General features: G+C 34.4%; 1 protein-coding gene across 4 annotated transcripts in view; it reads right to left on the bottom strand.

The window, feature by feature from the left end:
* The window catches only part of Nep3 (M13 family metallopeptidase neprilysin 3), a 122,101-nt gene that overhangs the window by 13,894 nt on the left and 88,202 nt on the right, over window positions 1-20,005 (bottom strand). For all 4 annotated transcript variants that reach the window (XM_087351109.1, XM_022059951.2, XM_022059952.2 and 1 more), the window contains exons 2-10: window positions 17,995-18,105; window positions 12,400-12,559; window positions 10,384-10,593; window positions 9,374-9,666; window positions 7,829-7,927; window positions 6,338-6,508; window positions 3,398-3,546; window positions 2,464-2,686; window positions 609-732 (exon numbers count right to left, since the gene is read on the bottom strand). In XM_087351109.1, coding sequence (XP_087207235.1) covers window positions 609-732; window positions 2,464-2,686; window positions 3,398-3,546; window positions 6,338-6,508; window positions 7,829-7,927; window positions 9,374-9,666; window positions 10,384-10,593; window positions 12,400-12,559; window positions 17,995-18,105 — 1,540 coding nt within the window. The remainder of the gene's footprint in view (window positions 1-608; window positions 733-2,463; window positions 2,687-3,397; window positions 3,547-6,337; window positions 6,509-7,828; window positions 7,928-9,373; window positions 9,667-10,383; window positions 10,594-12,399; window positions 12,560-17,994; window positions 18,106-20,005) is intronic.

The raw sequence follows: 20,005 nt of genomic DNA, 5'->3' as shown, positions 1-20,005 counted from the left end.
ATGTATGGGTGCTACCTTCTCAATCCACAAGCCATATATCAAACCTCATTACTGCAAATCAGTCTCATCAACCAGGAAGTAGACATTTCATGGAGATCACTCAGAAGGGAAGGTGGTGCTGGAACTGTTCTTCAGTAGCCTGGGCATCATTCACAAGTTCATTCCAGTAAACCTTAATGCCAACAACATGCAGAGACATTCTTGCTGTCCACTGAAGCTGGCTGCTCAAACATGATAATGTAACAGCTCGTCGATCTATTTTGGTACACCAAAATTAAGATCACTGTGCTTCTGAAACTTTCATGTTCTCCAGATACAGAACCTGTATGAGACTGCCTTTTCTAAAGCATGAAAGCCCTCATTAAGTGGCAAAAATTTTGGTAAGTATAAAGAAGCTATGATGGTGGTGGAACTTAAGGAGGGCACATGAAAGGACTAGAAACAGTGCTTCCAGCAGTGGTATATCCACTGACAGGAATGTGTGATAGTAGAAGGAAGCAGTGAAACCCACCTAAACCAATATAGTGAAGTACATAAATTTTTTGATTCTACTACAAACACCAAAATAAGTGTGGCTACTTTACTTGAAAGACCATGCAGACACTCACCTATCATGTCTGTGATGGCATCTGCTTTACTCTTAGCTGCCTCTTGAGTCTCTGTATCCATCCATGTGAGGTTCTGAAGGTTACTCTTAAATGCATTCCTCACTTCATTGATCATTTCCTCAGCCTGAGCAAAATTGGTGATCGCAAGTAAGTAAATTACCATTTTGTAAAATAAGACATAGTATTACATGAAACATGTCCATACACATTACTCTGAAAGCAAGAAAGTAGAAGCCACAAATATACTATTCACATAACCTAATTCAAAACACCATTATTATATTCCTATATACAACAGAAGAGGTTATGTTGGAATGTCACATTATGGATATAACTAAACATTATTAAGTGTCCTCCACACGACAAATAAATAAACTCATGCACTCATTTATTACATGTCTATATGATACATTTTTCTAGGTGACATGTTTCAGACTTATTTTGTCCATCTTCAGGCATTTGACTACCCTTGCAAACTACTATTCAGTATATGAATAAAACCACATACTAAAATTACTTCTAAACAGAAGCAAATTAACAAGATATTAGTTATCATTTACATTTTGCCTCCATACATAGTGCTGAGCGATCAATCACGTATCTGACTGCAGTTAATTATATTTAATGAACAACTTCCAAATTGTAAATTTAGATTATGTAATTTATAATGGACTTGTCTTTCATGTTATTTCATATTTTTGTTTAAATTTCAAGTTAACTGATAGCATTAACAAGGCAAGTAGCAGAATTCCATTTTAACACATTCACTTCCAATATCTGGGTTTTCATTTATGTATTGCATATACTTGTCAGTGTATTAATATCACACATACCACTACTCAAGCTCTTTCCTGAAAGATGCTGGAGTCAGACAAAGCTAAATTTCAAGAAACATAAACTTACTGCCTTTGTATAGCTTTATTAATAATTATGTTACATCAGAAATGGCAGCATGTTGCCTTCCAAGGATTTCATTGACTGTATCATGAATATACAAAACATAAGAATTTAATATTACAATAAAACAATTTACAATTTAAATTAAGACTAAACTTATCTGCCTTCAAATATTTTGCCACTCATTGATTTCTACAACCATGAATGTGATTAATCATTTCATTCATTTATTATAACAATCACTTTGATATACAGGTAGCCCTCGATTTGCGCCAATTCACAATAGCGCCGATTTTTGAAACCAGCAAGTCAAAAAGTTAATTTTTTTTACTATTATTTATAACATTTTACAATGTATCTCGTACTGATTCTTATACTAAATCGTAATTCTTACATTGCTGATTTTGAATAAAAATTATAAATACAGTCATCTCTGCGATTACGTAAAAGCTGTTTGTGAAATTCAAACTTTTGCATATCCGAGTTTACTCTTATGCAATTTCATTCCTGGCGCTTTAAACTTTCAAAGGGCTAATTTGATCTCTGCGGAGGTACCGGGGTTATTTTTACTACGGGATTTTCTTACATAAATGCAACTATCGCATAACAGCAGATGTGACTGTACACATCAATCATATGAAAGACTCGCAGTCAATCGCGGGAACCAACGAATTGCCGATTGTAAGTGTATAAAATATATATTTTAAATTCCCTTAATTTTATTTACGTTATTTCAGAGCTTTGAATGTAACGCCATTATATTACTCGTCAATGTTTGGGTGCTGAGAACGCATGTCATTGACTTCCCATTGATTTACATTATAAAATAATTTCAATTTACGCCGATTCAGTTTAGGCCGGTTCGGCCAGGAACGCATCCCCGGCGTAAATCGAGGGCTACCTGTACTCTATGCACCGAAGCTAACATGCAAACTGAATAATTAACATTCCTACCTACCATTGGTTTGGAATTCCCATGAAATACTTCTCGGACAAACATAGCTCCAATAGCAAATCCAAGCACATTATTGGTATCAGTAACACAGTATCTCCACGGCTCTTCCCCACCTTCAGAGCCAACCAGAGCTTTACGCAATCCTTTGTAAGCATCTCGGAAGGCTTTTGAGAGGCACGCAGTTAAACTGCGCACAGTCTGCCACACCAAATAGTTGTTCAAAATACTGGAGAAAAAAGAAAAGCATATCACATAAGGTCTAATAAACAAATAACTTACACTGCTACTACAGACTTATTCTTCCTCCTAAGACATTTCCACTTTATGTGGGTTGTCCAGTTTCTAATTACTACTATATGAGACAAACAAAACCAAGTAATTAAGCAATAACCTGTAATTTACATGTACTTTCCACTAGTAACTAAAACAAAAACAGTTTTATTAATGCTTACTGTAAGTTGAATGAGGTACTGAAATATTTCTTGTAACACACACATTACAATAATTAATACCAACAAAAATACATTAATTATTTCCATGGAGCAGAGTCCTTGAGTATTTAGTAATTGCTCAGCTAGTCAAGATATTCTCCACTTTTTATGAAGTATGAAATTTCATTTCCAGGGACACAGGTTGAGAAGATGGGAAGATGAAAGGAACTGGTTCAGGACTGAGATCAGCGGTGGGTTTTGGTATTATCAGTATTGAACCTTTACATTTTGCTATCATAAAATTAGTAACACAAAAATATGAGACTAATGTTGAAGTAGTAACAGAAATGACAGAAAAATGCTCATGGCATATTCATACAGAAGTAAGACATAATTTTACACACAGAGAATGGATCTTTCTGTGTCATCTTTGAAGTAAATGACTAGTTGCACTGTATTTTGTCATTTACATTTTATAACTTGCTTATGTCAGTGACTGCACTCACATTTTCCCTTTTCTTGTGAGGGTATAATTAGTAACAATTGCTGACAGCTTTCCAAGATACTCAGGAGCATACACTACAACCATATCCTTGCCTGTTACTTTCCTTTGTGATGTACGCATTGCATCTGAGAAGTATTCCTGCCACGACATCTGTATAGCCAAAAACAGACACAGACATATTTCAATTTAATTAACTGCTGTTATAACATGCTGAAAGATCAACTTCATCACAATAAAGTGTGTATATAAATATATCAATTAATGCAATGCTTACAGAAACAAAACTATGTTATGAAGCACAAGGTTTATTGGTGTATGTTGCCACCATGTTCTTTTCTAGGAATAAAAGAAAATGCATCCTACTGATAATTTTATAATTTCATTTGATTAATAACCGTGCCCCCCCTTCTTATTCCTTTGTTACACTGCATGACAATTTGTGTTATGATAAAACAAAGCATAGTACAATGTCAAGTCATGCACTGTAATTATTTCCAATTAAACTTTCTAGAAAGTAACTAAACTGCTCTATCCACCACTTCTGCAATTACAGCATCTAATACAAAAATACTGTTAAAATCCTTGAATATCTACTTCAGGCCGATGCATGGTGACCAAACCTAGATTATATATGAAACTATCTTTTATTTCTTTTAAATTATTTTATTCAAAGCAGTGAAAACCATTCCACAATTTTGTTCTCAGATCATTCCTCATTTCTTCTACATGAAGCACCGATATTAGAGACTCATCAGTTTGTTAATAATCATTTGTTTCAACATATGTTTGCATCATAAATTCCAATTATGCGTAGGATGTATTTTCACAGACGTATATTTAATGCTTAATTTAGGAAAAAGAGTTCATATTACTATGTGAAAACTCCATAAAAAGTCAAAACTAACATGCAAAACTCTCTGCACTGGTTGTACATTTTTGTATTTAAAAGTAAAATATTCTTTATTTTAATCAATTATTATTTCTGTTTCCATGCTAATAAAGAAAGTGATATGCATTATCAAAATAATACTAGAATGTGACTTCAAATGAATTACCTTACATAAAAACCCAGGCCAAACATAATGCATCCAGTAATATCATTAAGTGAATAAAGTGAACAAAGTACATGACTGAATAATGTAACCCATAATGAATTAATCAGACCTCAGTAAAGACACATTCTGTCCATTTTGTGACAGCAGATGACCCACATAAAGTGAAACATCTCTGAAGATAAAGAGGAAGATCCCTTGTTTACAGAACCTAACCAATGTTTAACAATCACATTATCATGTAATCAACCGAATAGTAAGTATGATTCACTATGTTCCTCGCACATGTAACAGTATACAGTCCACTTCATCTTATACTGACATACTGGGTATTTTATTTTCATAAAAGCAAAATTATACTTAGTTAAATTCAAATGTTAAAGAAACTAAACTACCACTGTATATATCAATGAATATGACTCCTGAGTTTTGGTAGTATTGGAAATTCATAATAGACAGTCACTGTGCATGATTCTCTGAAGTTTTGTAACAAATGGAAATTCATTACAGGAGCACTATGTTGTTGCACATTGTCTATTGTCTGAGGTATATTTGATATACATAACATTCCAGGAATAGGAAAACTGGATGTTTATTAAGTAGAGTAAACTACCACCATTTCTGGGCTACCCTAGTGTACTAGTCTAGTATTCAGTACAAAAGGTCTCAAGTTTGTTATTGACCATTGTCACTAATACTGTAAAGAAAGAAATGCCAACCAAATGCCTGAAGATGGGAGCATAGACAACTCCTGAAACACTGTTTACATCAAACACTTCAGACAACGGACTATGTCCGATATAATGCTCTTATAATACTTCTCATATATAGTGATGTACACTGCCTTCAACCTAGCTGTGCCTCTCACTGTGGTTGCAAGTTTGCCTGTAGCCAATTATGTTCATGCAGTCTTAACAGCGTAACATTAAATTACATGGTCAGAACAGTGATTCGAGCGATGCACCTAGTAAAGCAGTACAAGGCACTATTGATGAACTTTCATTCACTGAAGATTTGTAGTTTGAATGTTTCAGATTGGTGAGTCCATGAAATGTATACTAATGTTTTTGATAAAGCACAGAAATAATCTACTGTCATCTTTACTTTCTTTCCAGTTTTCTTTGTATGTGACACCACCAAACGCAACAGACAGACTGAATGCAATTTTTTTAACTTAATTGTTTGACAGATACCAGCAAGAAACTGATGTCAGTTAGATGGTTGACAGGACTAAGCCTCAATAAATATCATGGGAAAGCTAAACAGAGATTGAAATTATATTATTAACATTAATATAATCTAATCTAAATTATTTTTCTGAGATGTTTGAATGTTATGTTTTTTGGAACTACTTTGTCCAAATCCAGAAAATGAACTATAATTATATAAAAATTTTCACATTTATTCTAGAGAATGGTCAGCCCCTAGAGTAGCAGGGACAACTCAATTTTGTTGATTATGACAGCCTTTATTACCATTGGTCCACAGTTCTTTGCTTCTTGGAAATAACAGACCTAATTGCAAGCTATCACTGGATGCAAGTTTCGATCGATGTGCGAGTACCCATGCCACATGGCATTCTTGCACTAAACTCAACCACAAACTGACCAGACTAGATTTTTCAACTTTACAGTACTTTCAACTGAATAGTATAAGCAATATATCCATTATTCCTTTACACTTCTGTAGACTAGAAACACACACTTATATACAAAGGCACTTACATAGACCTATATATTACATTTCTGATATGTTAATATAAAACTTGCAGTTCTTCAAAACTACAGCAAATATTTTTGTAGCAATGGATGTATCAGCTTATACTGTAACTAAATGTGAATTAAAATTTCCAGGGCTTCCTCATCAATATTCTTTACAAAAACACTTACAAAGGGAGCCATTTCTTGGACTTCACTAAGAGGCATAAGATGGTAAAGTTTTTCTCCATCACGGCGATCTTCGGGAGGAGAAGTGATTTCTGCTATTTGTGTCTCAAATTCAATCACTCCCTGCATCTGTGCACGTGTTGAATTCTCCTCTCCTCCAAGTAGAACTCCAATCTGCATCACACATTACTTTGTATGAATTACTATACATGTATTTAACTAATCTAGGCCAGTGTCTGTTTTATAGCATCAACCTGTTTTTTTAAAATAAAATGTAATAACCATACCTATAATCATCTCATCAGATTTATAGCAAATTACTACGCAGTAATTTGTCATAATGGAACATGGTGGGATTTAAAGTTTTTGTAGTGGAAAGTACTTGTGTCCTGATGATGGAAGCAGCAAGCACCTCTGAAATGTCAGTAATCTTGTACCAGCATACATGGTACAATATCCCAGAAGACAGTAATCTTCATATGTAACATGTTTGTCTTAAGTTTATGGTAGAAGTTAGTCAACTGAAGAAGTAATATTTAATAATCAAATCCATAAAATGTTATCATAAACCACATCATTACATAATGTAACATGTCTGTAAAAAAGAAGTCCAGTTCCTCTAATTCCAGATCCCTTACAGCACTACTTTGACTGAAGTGGAGAAAATGCACAGATACGAAAACCAGACTTTGTGTAATAACTTCCCAACTTAAAAAGATACTTAATTACACACTCCTTTTACTCTGTCAATGAATTTATGTTGTTTACAAATAAGTGATAAATTTTTCTTGTGTATAATGGGTAGATCTATTTGTAGCTAATCATTTCTCTAGGTGAATACTTTGTTTTGTATTATGTGAAATTTATATAATAGTACGAATTGTACTTTATAATATGCATTGTATTATTATTATTTTTATTATTATGACTTTTTCCACATCCTATTGTCATCTGACTGTCTTATGGATCCACGGAATGTAAATAAATTATTATTATTATTACTTATCAACAACCACAGGAGGTATAATCCATACTGGGTTAAAATTTGATGTGCAGAGCTAGTAAAGAAACCCATTAAAATTCTCAAGTGTCTTGGCATAAGGTCATAAAACGTTAAAGATTTAAAAGCTTTCTGGCTCCTTAAGAATCTTCGTCATTAGAATTTACTAAGTAAATACATATTTACAATAAAATTATATATGTGCACATTAGAGATGCTCACATCTAGAAATGCAGACTTAAATATTATTATAATGTTATTTTTCCAGACTAAAAGAAGGTTGTTGATTTATGTTTGTTCTATGGATTATAAAACTAATAATTTTTGCAGGGCTAATAGACATGCTAAATTTGTTACGAAACACACCTGTGTGTGATTATAAAAAAATCTCAGCCTTCAACCTGATGATAAAGGTTATTTATATTTTATAAGAAGCTAATAAGGCACAAAAATATAAACTGCAGAAAAAATCAGTGCGTAATCTTTCAAGTTACCTTTGTCATATAATCCAGATATGCAGCTAGAATCTTCTCATTTGCTGTTTTGTTTAAATAATTGTCTCTTGTAGGAAGTGTCAGACCTCCTTGATCAATCTATAAATCAACCAACAAAAATATTTCATCATATTAATTTAAAGGATTTGATATTAGAGAACTAATCTTTCTCATAATTTTTACAGTTATTAAACGTTATGACAAATGTTTTTTCCATCTACAAAAAGCTTTTGAAAAACAAATGTGAGGGGATAGAGAACAGAATCAAGTCACTGAAGTTATGAAAGGAATGCATAAGGTAATACCCTGCTGCCACTGAATGATGTTTGATGGATAGTAGTGAACGTTATGTGCAAAGGTTACTGGTTTATTTGTAAAAATAGTAGCTTTTACTGTAGTATTTAAAGTGATAAAAAGTAGTATATTATGAGGTTACTTTAGTCACAGAGTGTGACAACCTGAGACAAACAAATAGTCTGACAACCATTTTTACAAGAATTGGTGTGCTGGTGCCAATTTTTAGCATGTTCATTTTTGTAGTAATGGTACATAATTCTGGAAACATTCATAATGATAAAATAAAATTTTCTACAAGTGGCACTGCTCATGTATTTATTATTCTTATTTAATTCATGAATTCATCATTTGAGGTATGATTATAAGAGATGAAAGTTCAGAACCAATAATTAAGTAAAACCATCAGATTCAAAGAGTGTCTAATGCATCTCCAGATAAGATACAGAACATTTAACTAAAAAATATGGCAATACAGTTAGATACAATATAACTGTTAACTGTTTTTAATGCTGAATTGTATTTACTAAATTTGCCTTCTTTTGTTTGTATATAGTAACATTTGTTAACTTATCAATAAACTTCAATTGATGAAGAACATAGAAAATATAAATTAATGATGAAAAAGCAGGAGTATTTTTTGTTAATTAAATACCAAACTTATTTGGAGCAGAAGTGGCTGGTATTTCTGAGATAACTTTGTTTATAAGACCAAAATATACTTACAATGACATATGGTAAAATAAGGCAGTTTAATCAAGGAGATTACTATGAGATAGGTATCAGTCTGCCTGACAGTAGTACAAACATAACTGTAGGTCTAATATGCTAAAATGATAACGTTTAAAATGATGAGAGGAGTCAATTTTTGTGCCAGAATATGGGATCACAGAAACCAGAAAAAGTAAAACCAGGTTCCTCATGTGAATGGCACTATACATTGTCATCCAGGAACAGGGGATTCAAACTCAGTAGTACAGGGCTGTCAGCTAAACATAAACTCTTGGGGTAACAGTTTAGTGGTATGCTAGTCTGACACAAGATGAACTGGGCTGCATATAAGCTGTGACATATAGTTTAGATTGAGGTTATGTTAATGTATTTTATGAAAATATAAAGATGTCTGGATAATTTTTTTCAGCATTCCCTGAACCCTATAAAACAGAACTATATTATATTTCTCTAAACTTCCTAACTCTTAAATATAAAAGAAAGAAGAATTCTGTTAAACACTGCATGATATGTTCTTACTTGTATTACATGTCTGCTAGAGTTACGGTCATCTTCTCCGACAGCCCATGAGAACAGACCTCCCATGTTATAACGATTCTGCAAAACCTGGATGGTATTTTGGAGATTCCATGCTGAAACATTAAATGGCTTTCCACCTACAGCAGATATGTTCCAACCACCCACTTTTCTCAGAAAATTCAGCATAGGTTTTGCTCCCAGAGCCTCAATTGTTTCATTAGAATCCATACAGGATAAGTAATACATTTTTGCTTTCTCTTCTGCTTTGCTCTTTAGCTCAACAAAAGGTTTCTCTGAAAACATAAAACGAAAGTTAAATTTCTTTAATAAAATGAGAGCAATAGCCACTTTAAAACTGAAATGACAGTCTAAATTTTTACGGGAATAACATGTTGAAGTACTTCTGCTTAGTGTATTGAAGTATAATTCACTGTCAGTTTAACAGAGTACATGTCCAAACACACACGTACCCATGCAAGTGTATGCACAAGTATACCTACAACCTGCACATATACAAGAAGCAAAACTATGAAAAACTGAGGGCACTTTAATTGGTGCAGTTATGTATTGTATGAAGAATATAGTGTAAACTATTATTATATTGCTATGTACTATAGAGGTGCATTAATAATTTGACATGATAATAAATCATATAATTCTGATATGGATAAAAAGTCTGCATATTAATGTAACAATTCCCTTTCACTCATTTGGGTTATATTTAAAGAGAAACAGAAAACATACTTCTTAGTCATATGTGGAATGATGTAATTCTTACATTACTGACAAAAACCCATAAAGACTTAACATTTTCCTGTTCCACAGGAAACGTTATGTATTATCTCACAGAAATTCTTTTTATCATCTCCATTATATCAACGACTGTTGAAAGATGTGAAAAATTTACACCTGGCACAGACAATTGACACAACGCCTATTTTCTAAATAAAATACTATTCAATTGTATGTATCAAGTACATAAAATACATACAAATAATAAGAGAACTAACCTAAAACATTCTTGACAACTAGCTGGTTCTTTTGCTCTAGCTTGCCAAAAGTGCCCCACATAGACTTTCCATCTGGAATAGGGTTGGAACGCACCCAGCCTCCACAGGAATACTGGTAAAAATCATCACATGGATTAACACTCATATCCAAAGAGATAAGCATGGACGCAGCTGCCGTTACACATGGGACAGTCAGACAGTATTGTTCATCTGGAACAAAAAGTAGACTGCACATTAGTCAAAAAAGATGTATATTATCAGGTCTGGACACCACTGCATAACAGAATGTAAAATATGAAACTACAATGCCTGTTCAATCATTTAAAGCTTTCATTTGTAGCCTATTTATTTATGGAGAAACAATAAAGCAACTTTTAATTACTGTATTACTTTTAATAATTTTATCAATTATAATCACTTTGTCATGATTCATTACCCTTCTGTAGGAATTAATCATAAATATGAATCTGCCAAACTAGTTTGTCATTTAAATGTGTTTAACTTCACTGGGACTGAATCCCAGAACTCTAAAAGTAATGTACAGATATTAAGAAAAACAGTTCCAAGTAGACAGATGAACACACATTGAAATGCATTCATTTATATTCTACTGTTATGCTATGAAAGATAGGTTAATTATATCACCATATTTATAGGTCCAGCTCCTCAGCAACTTCTGAATAATTGACAGAATTTAATGAAGTATGGTGGGAAGATGCCACTATAGGCTACCCCACATTTGAACTTTATAATACTGTATCATCCATAATACCAATAAGTTAGCTGTGTGACCTTCTTAACATTCTGCTCTCCTTATATTATTTCATAATGTTTATTCTTAATTTTTGTATCCACTGTTTTTCAGTTGTACTAACTGAAGAGATTATGTTAAATTTTAGCTACTGAAACAAAGTCCCTTTCCAAGATTTATATCAATGCAACTGCACAGCATGATCAGCACATCATGACTGATTATCATATTGCAATTCAATAAATTATGACAATGTCGACCAATATTTTATTGGTGATGCTCATTCTCAGTTATATAAGAAAGATATAGTCTCATTATTCTATCATTTTGCATGCTTTGATACTGTCGCCACCACTGACCCTAGATACAGTACAGCTAATTGATGTACTTATTGTCCTTGAACTGTCAGTTATTTCAATCAGTTCAAGAAGTGATAATGTCTACTGAAAGTTCAGTGTGTGTAATCTATATGATTATGTCTTGAAAGGAAACCCAACAATGTACAGAATTTACAATTCAGATCTCTGTTTCATCATGGATTATGTCACTGACAGGGATATCATTTCTCATCAACAATATCCTCTTGGGCTATCAGCCATGTCACATGGTTAAAACTCACCAGTTTTAACCATTATTAATTCTGTTTACCATGAAATTTTTAGTCCATGCTTATTTCTCATCATTAATTCAACAAATTTCTCCATTAACATCAACACTAAATTATTCTGCTAGTGTTTCTTAAATAGGCTTCTTCTTCTTCTTCTTCTTATTCTTCCTTTCCAGTATAGGTATGGTCTGTTGTGGACATTATGTAAGAGAATCCTTCAATAAAAAGGCAATGAAGAATAATTCAACTTAAATCATGCTATACCATAAATGATTGAAAAATACAACACACAGCATTTGCATTTCAAACAAAGAAAACAAGTAGTTTGGACCAACAAGAGCAAAGAGGGAAGAACAACAATCATGATGATGATATAACAATAACTAGTGCCTAAGCACCATGCCAAAAAGACATACAAAGGAAGTGAAGGTTAAGTTCATGCATTCTTAAACTCTGTAGCAACTGAATTCAACGTTGGCATACAGAAAAATCTGATTAGATGGGAGGCTTAGAAGTATCTACAAATGATCTTGATGTGGTAGTGCAGAGAATATCCTGGCCCTTCTGGGGAATAAAACCTGACTATTTAGCCTAAAGCCAGTACCAAATAATGATGTTAATCATCACTACAATTTGAGGGTCTATTCACTTTCATCACCTGCAGTATGTGGTCCTACATGTATCACTTGTAGAGCTGGCTCTTCTCTGCTTGTGGCACTGAGTAATGTTCCCAGAACAAATACAAGGAGCAGCAGTGTAGCAGTAAGTATTAGAAGACACTTTTCTAAAAGGCTTCGTGTCTTCCATATTGTTGTTCCCTAGAATGAAAATTAAATCGACAGTACTCTTTCTTATTTAGCAAAAGCCTATTTTCAGATGCATTCCTGAGTAAACTGAAATCTGTCCCTATAATCTATCATCCTAGTCCCATTTTAAAATTAGCTTTGCATCTTACCTTCCTGTACATCTTTTCCCTGACTTAGTTAAATCTCTTTTATATCTCATTTCCTAGTGGTCCTATATCAGTAATATTATAGGTGTAATTTGTATAAATAAACTTTAACCCTTTCAATCTAATTAATTTTAAACTTTTCTCACCACATATTATTAAAAAATATGTGACCTTTCACTGAGCTGTGTGTTCAAAGAATATATGGCCACCTTTCAAATCCCATTTTTTGTCCTTGAGGAGAAACCAATGGTATAGTCAGTAAGTATAATCCTTCCAGTATCTCATCTTAAAGGATGCCATTACAACAAAAATGTTTTACTGATTTGATATATCTTCAAAAATTATGTCAAAATCACTGGCTACTTTGTAACAATTAATGCCAAAAATATGAAACAAAAGGGTAATCATAAAAGTTTACTTATGTTATTAGCGAAGTATGTCCTTTTCATTGCTCTACATGCATCTCATTAGTTTTCTAATTATTTATACACTTGAGTGAATATGTCTAGAGTTACAGGTTTAACAGTATATCTGACACTTTATTTCTTTGATTTTCCACACTCAATATTATTTTTTATGTAGTCCCATAGGCAAAAGGGTAGTGGAGTAAGTAGGGCCAGCAGATCAAGATGGTCTGTTCCAAACCTCTTGCAATCCATCACCCCAGAAAATGCTCCTTCAGACCTCCATGGAAAATGATGTAGAGGGAAGTGTGGCTATATCAAGTACTAAAATCTTTATGGTCTTTAATTTATAAAATTGCACCATGTTCAGAGATTGTTCATAATTAGGCACTCTGTATATTTTACCTTACTTCATTATTCAGTTTAATTCTGTATGATGTAGTATCAAGGACTATATATTTGAAACTGACAGTACAACAGGCATCAGCTGTAGGTAATTAAACTCTAGATCAGTGGTCCCCAACCTTTTTGTGCCTATGGGCACATTTGAGAGTTTATGAGATCGTGGCGGGCACCAACCAATTAACAAAGCCAAATTTTCTTTTCTCTGGACAAATAAGATATGGACACGAAATAATATACAAAACAACACGACATTTAATGATACAAGAAACCATGCAATCAAAAATACGTAGTTTTATAAGTACAATTATTATTACTCAAGTGTGAAGTTAGTGTGATGTTTGGCACTGCATTTCATCTGCCAGTTTTTCAAATTTGGGAGTGTAGGATGATGTTGCTGTTCGAAAACAATCGTCAAGATGGGCGTCAGTAAGTCGAGATCTGCGCTTTGATTTTATAATTTTCATGGTTGAACGGCCTTCATTATTCAGTATAACCTCTTTCCGTAACAACGCGGGCACCCAAAAAAAGCCTTGGCGGGCACTGCATTGAGGACCACTGCTCTAGATTAAGTAGGATATGAGGTTCTCATGGTGATGAGTATGAAGATAGCCATCTTCTGGGTTGTTGTACTATATAGTCTGGTAAATGTTTACTGATATTTCAGAGGTGCTTGCTACTCTAAACTGTCAGTAAACTTCTATCAGATTACATGGCACAACAATCCAGAAGACAACCATCTTGATCCCCCCTCTTGCTGGGTGAAAATAATGATGTATTAAAGTTTTGTTCAGTTGATAGTATTGTGATGGCTCTGGCCACAACTGAAAAACTAATACCACAGCCCTTCAAAAAATCAGTAAATGCTGCATGCTTCAGTTTAGTGACTATTAGTGATGTTACTGTTTCAAATATAAACAAAGTTAGCATGTAAACAGAAACATACAGCAACAAGACTTGAATGGTATGACTCATAACAAAACAACAAATACTACTCTGGTTCCAGCTGTCTGTTATGTTCACTGACTTATATTCTTCTTCTCTAGTGACCATGAGATCTACAGGCAGGCTATTGCTTCCATCTGAGAATGTCACTGATAGCAGAAAGGATGATTAATGCCAGTAACATTGCTTTGTTCAGGACTGAGCCTGCAGTTCTCTAAGATAAGGCAAGAGACTATTGTTCATAATGTGCCCAAAACATGAATATAAAGCACACATCCATTAGTAGTATCAAGATTATGAAGCTGACTAGCTTTCAAATGCAGTCATTAAGGTTAGATACACATTGTCTTTAGAATGTCCGATCTTTATAACATGGGCTGCTGACAGCCTATGAATATATTTTATTAATGAATACTGGGGAAGGCTGTTACCTCAAAGATAAATGGGTTGTATTCCCATCAGAAATTTATAAGCCTTTCTGAAATACCTCTTTGTTGTTCTGTCTTAGTAGTGACAAGTAACTAGTTTCTGAGGGTATACTTTTACTACACTCACATGCACGACAGAATTCTCACATATTCATGGGGGTACATCCGAGTCTTTCCATCTTGTGCTAAATGCAGAAGGCATACATACTATTATGTGAAGAGGTGATTCAGACCATAACTGTATATCTTAGTTTGCTTTTACTCTACTATTGCAAACAAAATGCACAGGAAGTGCAAGACAATGTGCCTTGGTGGGGTTCCATGACTAGCCCCAATTTTACAAACACGTGTATGGCTCTCCCAGGTGAAGTAGTGAAAAGGAGTAAAAAGGGGTAAAAAGGAGGTTTCAGCTAAAGCGCAACATGGAAGAGATATAAACAATAAACTATAAATACTATTCATGAAAACAGGAAAGTTAAAATGAATTCAATGAGGAATTTAATGCAAAACTGAGTGGGATTCAGTAACCATTTTCCAATAATGAGTCATACTACAGTATGAGTAGTATATAGTCCCTACACCCCTTCCTATTAAGATTACCTGTTACAACACTTGATACATAACAAAGGTCAGCTTCAGAGATACAATGGCGATCCAGCTGACCTTCCTTCTTTCTTTTGTGGTGTAACTGTTTACTGTTTAAAACTTTGCATACCGTGTAGAGTATTAGAATATAGAATAAGCAAACTAACAACTATTAACACTATAAAAAGACACTATTGCCATACGCGTTTCGACCTCAAGAGGTCATCATCAGTGGCATCAGGGAAATTAATTCATTTAATCAAAATGGTTTAAAATTGGTTTAGAAAACAAATAATGAAGTAGAGTATTTTACAAAAGCATAACAAGCAACACTACACTAGATGCTGTTATTCACAGGAGTAGAACTTGCACTTAGCTATTGATCCCGTGTTCGGTGGCCGTAGCTGGTCTCGGCGAGCTATAGTTGTGTCGTGTGTACCTGTGAACTGTGACGATGACCTCTTGAGGTCGAAATGCGTATGGCAATAGTGTCTTTTTATAGCGTTAATAGTTGTTAGTTTGCTTACTCTATGTTTACTGTTTAGTTAGAATCACATTCACCACATTACCATATTATAAATATAATGAATAGCAACACTAGACATGTTTCACTGTTTGCCAGCAACAAATAAGTTAACATAATGATCTAGACAGGGTCTCAGTGACTCCCACATTCTCATGTGTTGACAGTAATTTACTGATACCTCTAAACTCAGTAGACGAGTGTAAATATTTACAAATGGCCTTGCTCTGCCAAGAGGAAATAAACTCAAGAATTCAAGATATGGAAATGTCCTATTCTGTTCTTTCTACAAACCCAATATAAAAATTACCTATCAACACATAACAACTCAGGCATGGAAAATAGATAAACTTCTAGTATGGAAAACTAATTATTTCTAAAATACAAATTCTAAGAATATTAAAAAAAAGAGAAAGAGAAATGTAACACTTGCATCAGAAACGTTTAAAGAAAATATGTCATATGACATGTTACTGAGTAGTGTCAGAGAGGATAAAGCCATTTCATCAGCATATGCCTTTGCAAAAATAAATATACAAACAAATTAATTAATAATTATTAGAAAGTTAAGGCACCTGGAATTACACAATCAGTCTTCATGCTGTTTTAAGTAACACAATGAAATAGCCTTTCCTAACAGCCATAATTAACTACCTCCATGAAGCAGAATCCTACATTAGTCAAGAAATTTCTTACCTTTTATAAAACCAAAATGTTCATTACCATATTCACAAGAGCTGACTATTGGTCATCCATATCCAAATAAACCCAGTCTACACCCTCCCACCATATTCCAAATAGCCTCTTCCGTTCAGGTTGTCTAACCAAAATTTTGTATGCCCTTCTCATTAGTCCCATGTGAGCTACGTGCCCCACCCTTCTCAACATTACTGTTTTGATAATTTAACAATATTTGCCAAACAGTACAAATTATGAAGCTCCTCATTATGCAATTTTCTTTGTTCCTCTTGAGCGCAATTATTTCAATGACAAATTACATTTATAACCTTTTATTTTAGAACATGACAGGGAAGGAGTGAGATTTAAAACAAGAGGTGAAACATTTGGAATTACTTTTAAATTTCTCAGTAGGCTTACTGTAAATACCTAAAGATGTTATTTTACATTACAACGTGTGCACTTTTATGGGCATAATGAACTAGAAATTAATACTTCAATTAGACACACCTTAGATTTTATAAAAATACCAGTTTTAGATTATTTACATGTTTATAACCATTATCAGCCTTCGACATCTAAGGCCCAGTGGCCTTTACAGTGTAATGATAGAATTTGTACCAACTTGTCAAACATCTTCGTTCATGCGGTTATTAGCAGAATATGCAATGGAACATGGAAATGGATTCTTGATCAGGACATTCGAAGAACACAGTCTTTCAATTTATCTTTATGTATTGAAAATTTGTTAATTAATGGTTTGATTATTTATCCTTCAGAAAAGAAAAGTTATTCCTACATCTCTCCTCCCACCTCCTCCCATCAAGCTATAAATAAAATAAGTGATTAATGGAAATTGAATACAGTGCAGCTAGAATTGCAAATAATGTAGTATACCATGTTTGTTGTATGAGAAAAGGAAGTGTAGCCTGAAGCCATGACATTACAAAACGTATACAACTAGTTTTGTAGAAAACGATTCTGAGTAATCAAATACAGATGAAATTAGTCACTTACTTCATAGCATTATCCAACCCAGGGGGCTACTAATTACTCAAAAAAATCTCAAGAAAGAATGCCGGACAGATTCCAAGGAGCAGGCCATATGGCCTAAACCCTAAATAATGATGATGATGATGAACTGAAACAGTATATGCTGTGGATGTGATGAAAGGATAGCAAAATAGGTGTTGCAGAAATATATATATATTTTTTTCCATTTTGAGATGAAGCCAAATTTATGGGTAGACTTTCAGGCCAATATAATGCTCACCAAAATAAATACTAACATAAATAATTTAAATTGAAACTATTTAAGGACTTCTCTTAAGCTTACAGTGTGGTATCTGATGTGAGTTGCAGTGGCAGAGACACCTTCTGTTAGCTGGACAGAACCCACGCTACTGCTATCATCCTCTTCGAGCTCTGCTTGCTTGTACCTCGTCATCTGAAGAAATTCAGAACAATCACACAGCGCATTATTCAATGGAAAATGTAATTTCTTCAGCTTAATATCATTCTAGGTCTCTAAATACACATATCCAAACAATTATTAATTATGTACAAAAGTTCTAAGAGAGAAAAATGAAAGCTTATAAACCACGCTACATAATAAACAAATATTGTTAGCCATTTAACGCTGGCCTTGTAATTCTGGGGTCCCGAGTTCGATTCCCGGCGGTGCCCGAATTTATAACTTGTGTTGGGCAAGGCCGTGGTCTAGGCAACACGGAGTTTTCCTCCGGGGGCTTCCCCGGTTTCTCCGTGGCATCCAAACAATTACTCCATTCACACACAGAAGAAGGCAATGGCAAACCACTTCTGGATCATTTGCCAAGAACGTATATGAACAGGTCCCGGTCCGAGAAAAGGATGGAAGGATCCTGTTCATAATATGTCGCCAACCTCCTGTAAAGGAGACGGCGTAATAAAGAGGAAGTTAACCAGTTATGCTGAGTATGTCAGAACAATGAGCAGACTGTGAATAATGTCCACTGTATTAGTTGTGACAAATTTTTAAGCACAAGCTACAAAACCTGTGTGTAAGGACAAAGGGCTATGTAAGAAAGAAATATTTTTGGACTTTGCCAACCCTAGTTTTGAACATACGCTAGACAAAGCTTGGGGATTTAATTCAACAAAGTGTTATGGGGATCCTCTCTTCCAAAGATAGGGCAAGCTCACTCACTCTTTACCAGGATAAGTTAAATAATAAGAGTGAAAAATTAACTTTGAAACCACATATCATCGTATGATAAAGTTTAAAAGAACAAGATAAAGAACTCTGAAATTTATTCAGTAAAAATAAATTTTATTGGTGAGTGATGATAATTGTGAGTGCTGGTGGCTGTGAGAATAAAGAAGTCATCAAAGTATTAATCATTTCACAGAATGCAACTGAACCAACACCAACTATCAACCTTCTGAAATTCCACCCTCTACTAGATCCTCGTGTTCTGGTACAACGCCCATAACGACATAAAACCTAAAAATCAGTAACAGCCCTGCAACAGATGTTTCCATCCACAAACTGGACGCCATCTTTTGCTGAACCGATGTCAGCGCAAAGTAAAGAGAAACAGAAGTTCAATATAGTTCACATCTTCTTGGTGTCCTATGAGACTTGTACCACCGACTTTTTACGAACCAAACTTGTGTGTGCCTTTCATCTTTCCACCCATGATCTTCAGGTCATACGTACTTCATCAACATCTTGTAACCTCTGTCTGATGTTGCTAGCGGTTTAATACTCTGTCATCAGATGACATAAAAGACTGCACTAGTATCAATCAAATATTCCAATATCCAACTCATTATTTCTCTACCATTTTAGTCTCTGCATATAATAAACACAACGTGTTAGACTTAGGCTACTTTTCTGCTTCCTACCCTAATATAATAAAAAATCCCTCTTCCCCTATGACCATATGCAGTCACTAAAATATTACAGGTGTAATATATTAATAATTATTAGAGATTGCTTTCCCCGGAAAGTTCATACACCTTCAGAAGTAAAGTAAAACAGTCCCACTATACGCCATGTAGGCGCTTGGGGTGAGTGGAGGTATAGCTCTTCTCTTCCTTGACCTCGGCACTAGATGGGGGTAAGTGATCAGCATCACACCTCGGCCGTGCTTTACCCCCGGGAAAGAACCTCGGTACCCATTGGATAGGAGGCTGGGTGGGCCCCAGAACCGGTCTGGACGCAGAGGCTAGAGGAAAAATCCTCTGCCCCCATCGGGGATCGAACCCTGGTGGTCGCCCAGTCCGTAGCCAGTCACTATACCGACTGAGCTACGCCGGCTCGCACCTTCAGAAGTACTGATAGTTTTAATTTGCATTCACTG

This window comes from Zootermopsis nevadensis, unplaced genomic scaffold (assembly GCF_977971745.1).
Source record: "Zootermopsis nevadensis isolate Lab colony 2312 unplaced genomic scaffold, Znev_1.0 Znev_ptg000018l, whole genome shotgun sequence".
NCBI lineage: Eukaryota > Metazoa > Arthropoda > Insecta > Blattodea > Termopsidae > Zootermopsis > Zootermopsis nevadensis.
The sequence above is the reverse complement of the archived record's forward strand: the minus strand, read 5'-3'. Positions and strand labels throughout refer to the sequence as shown.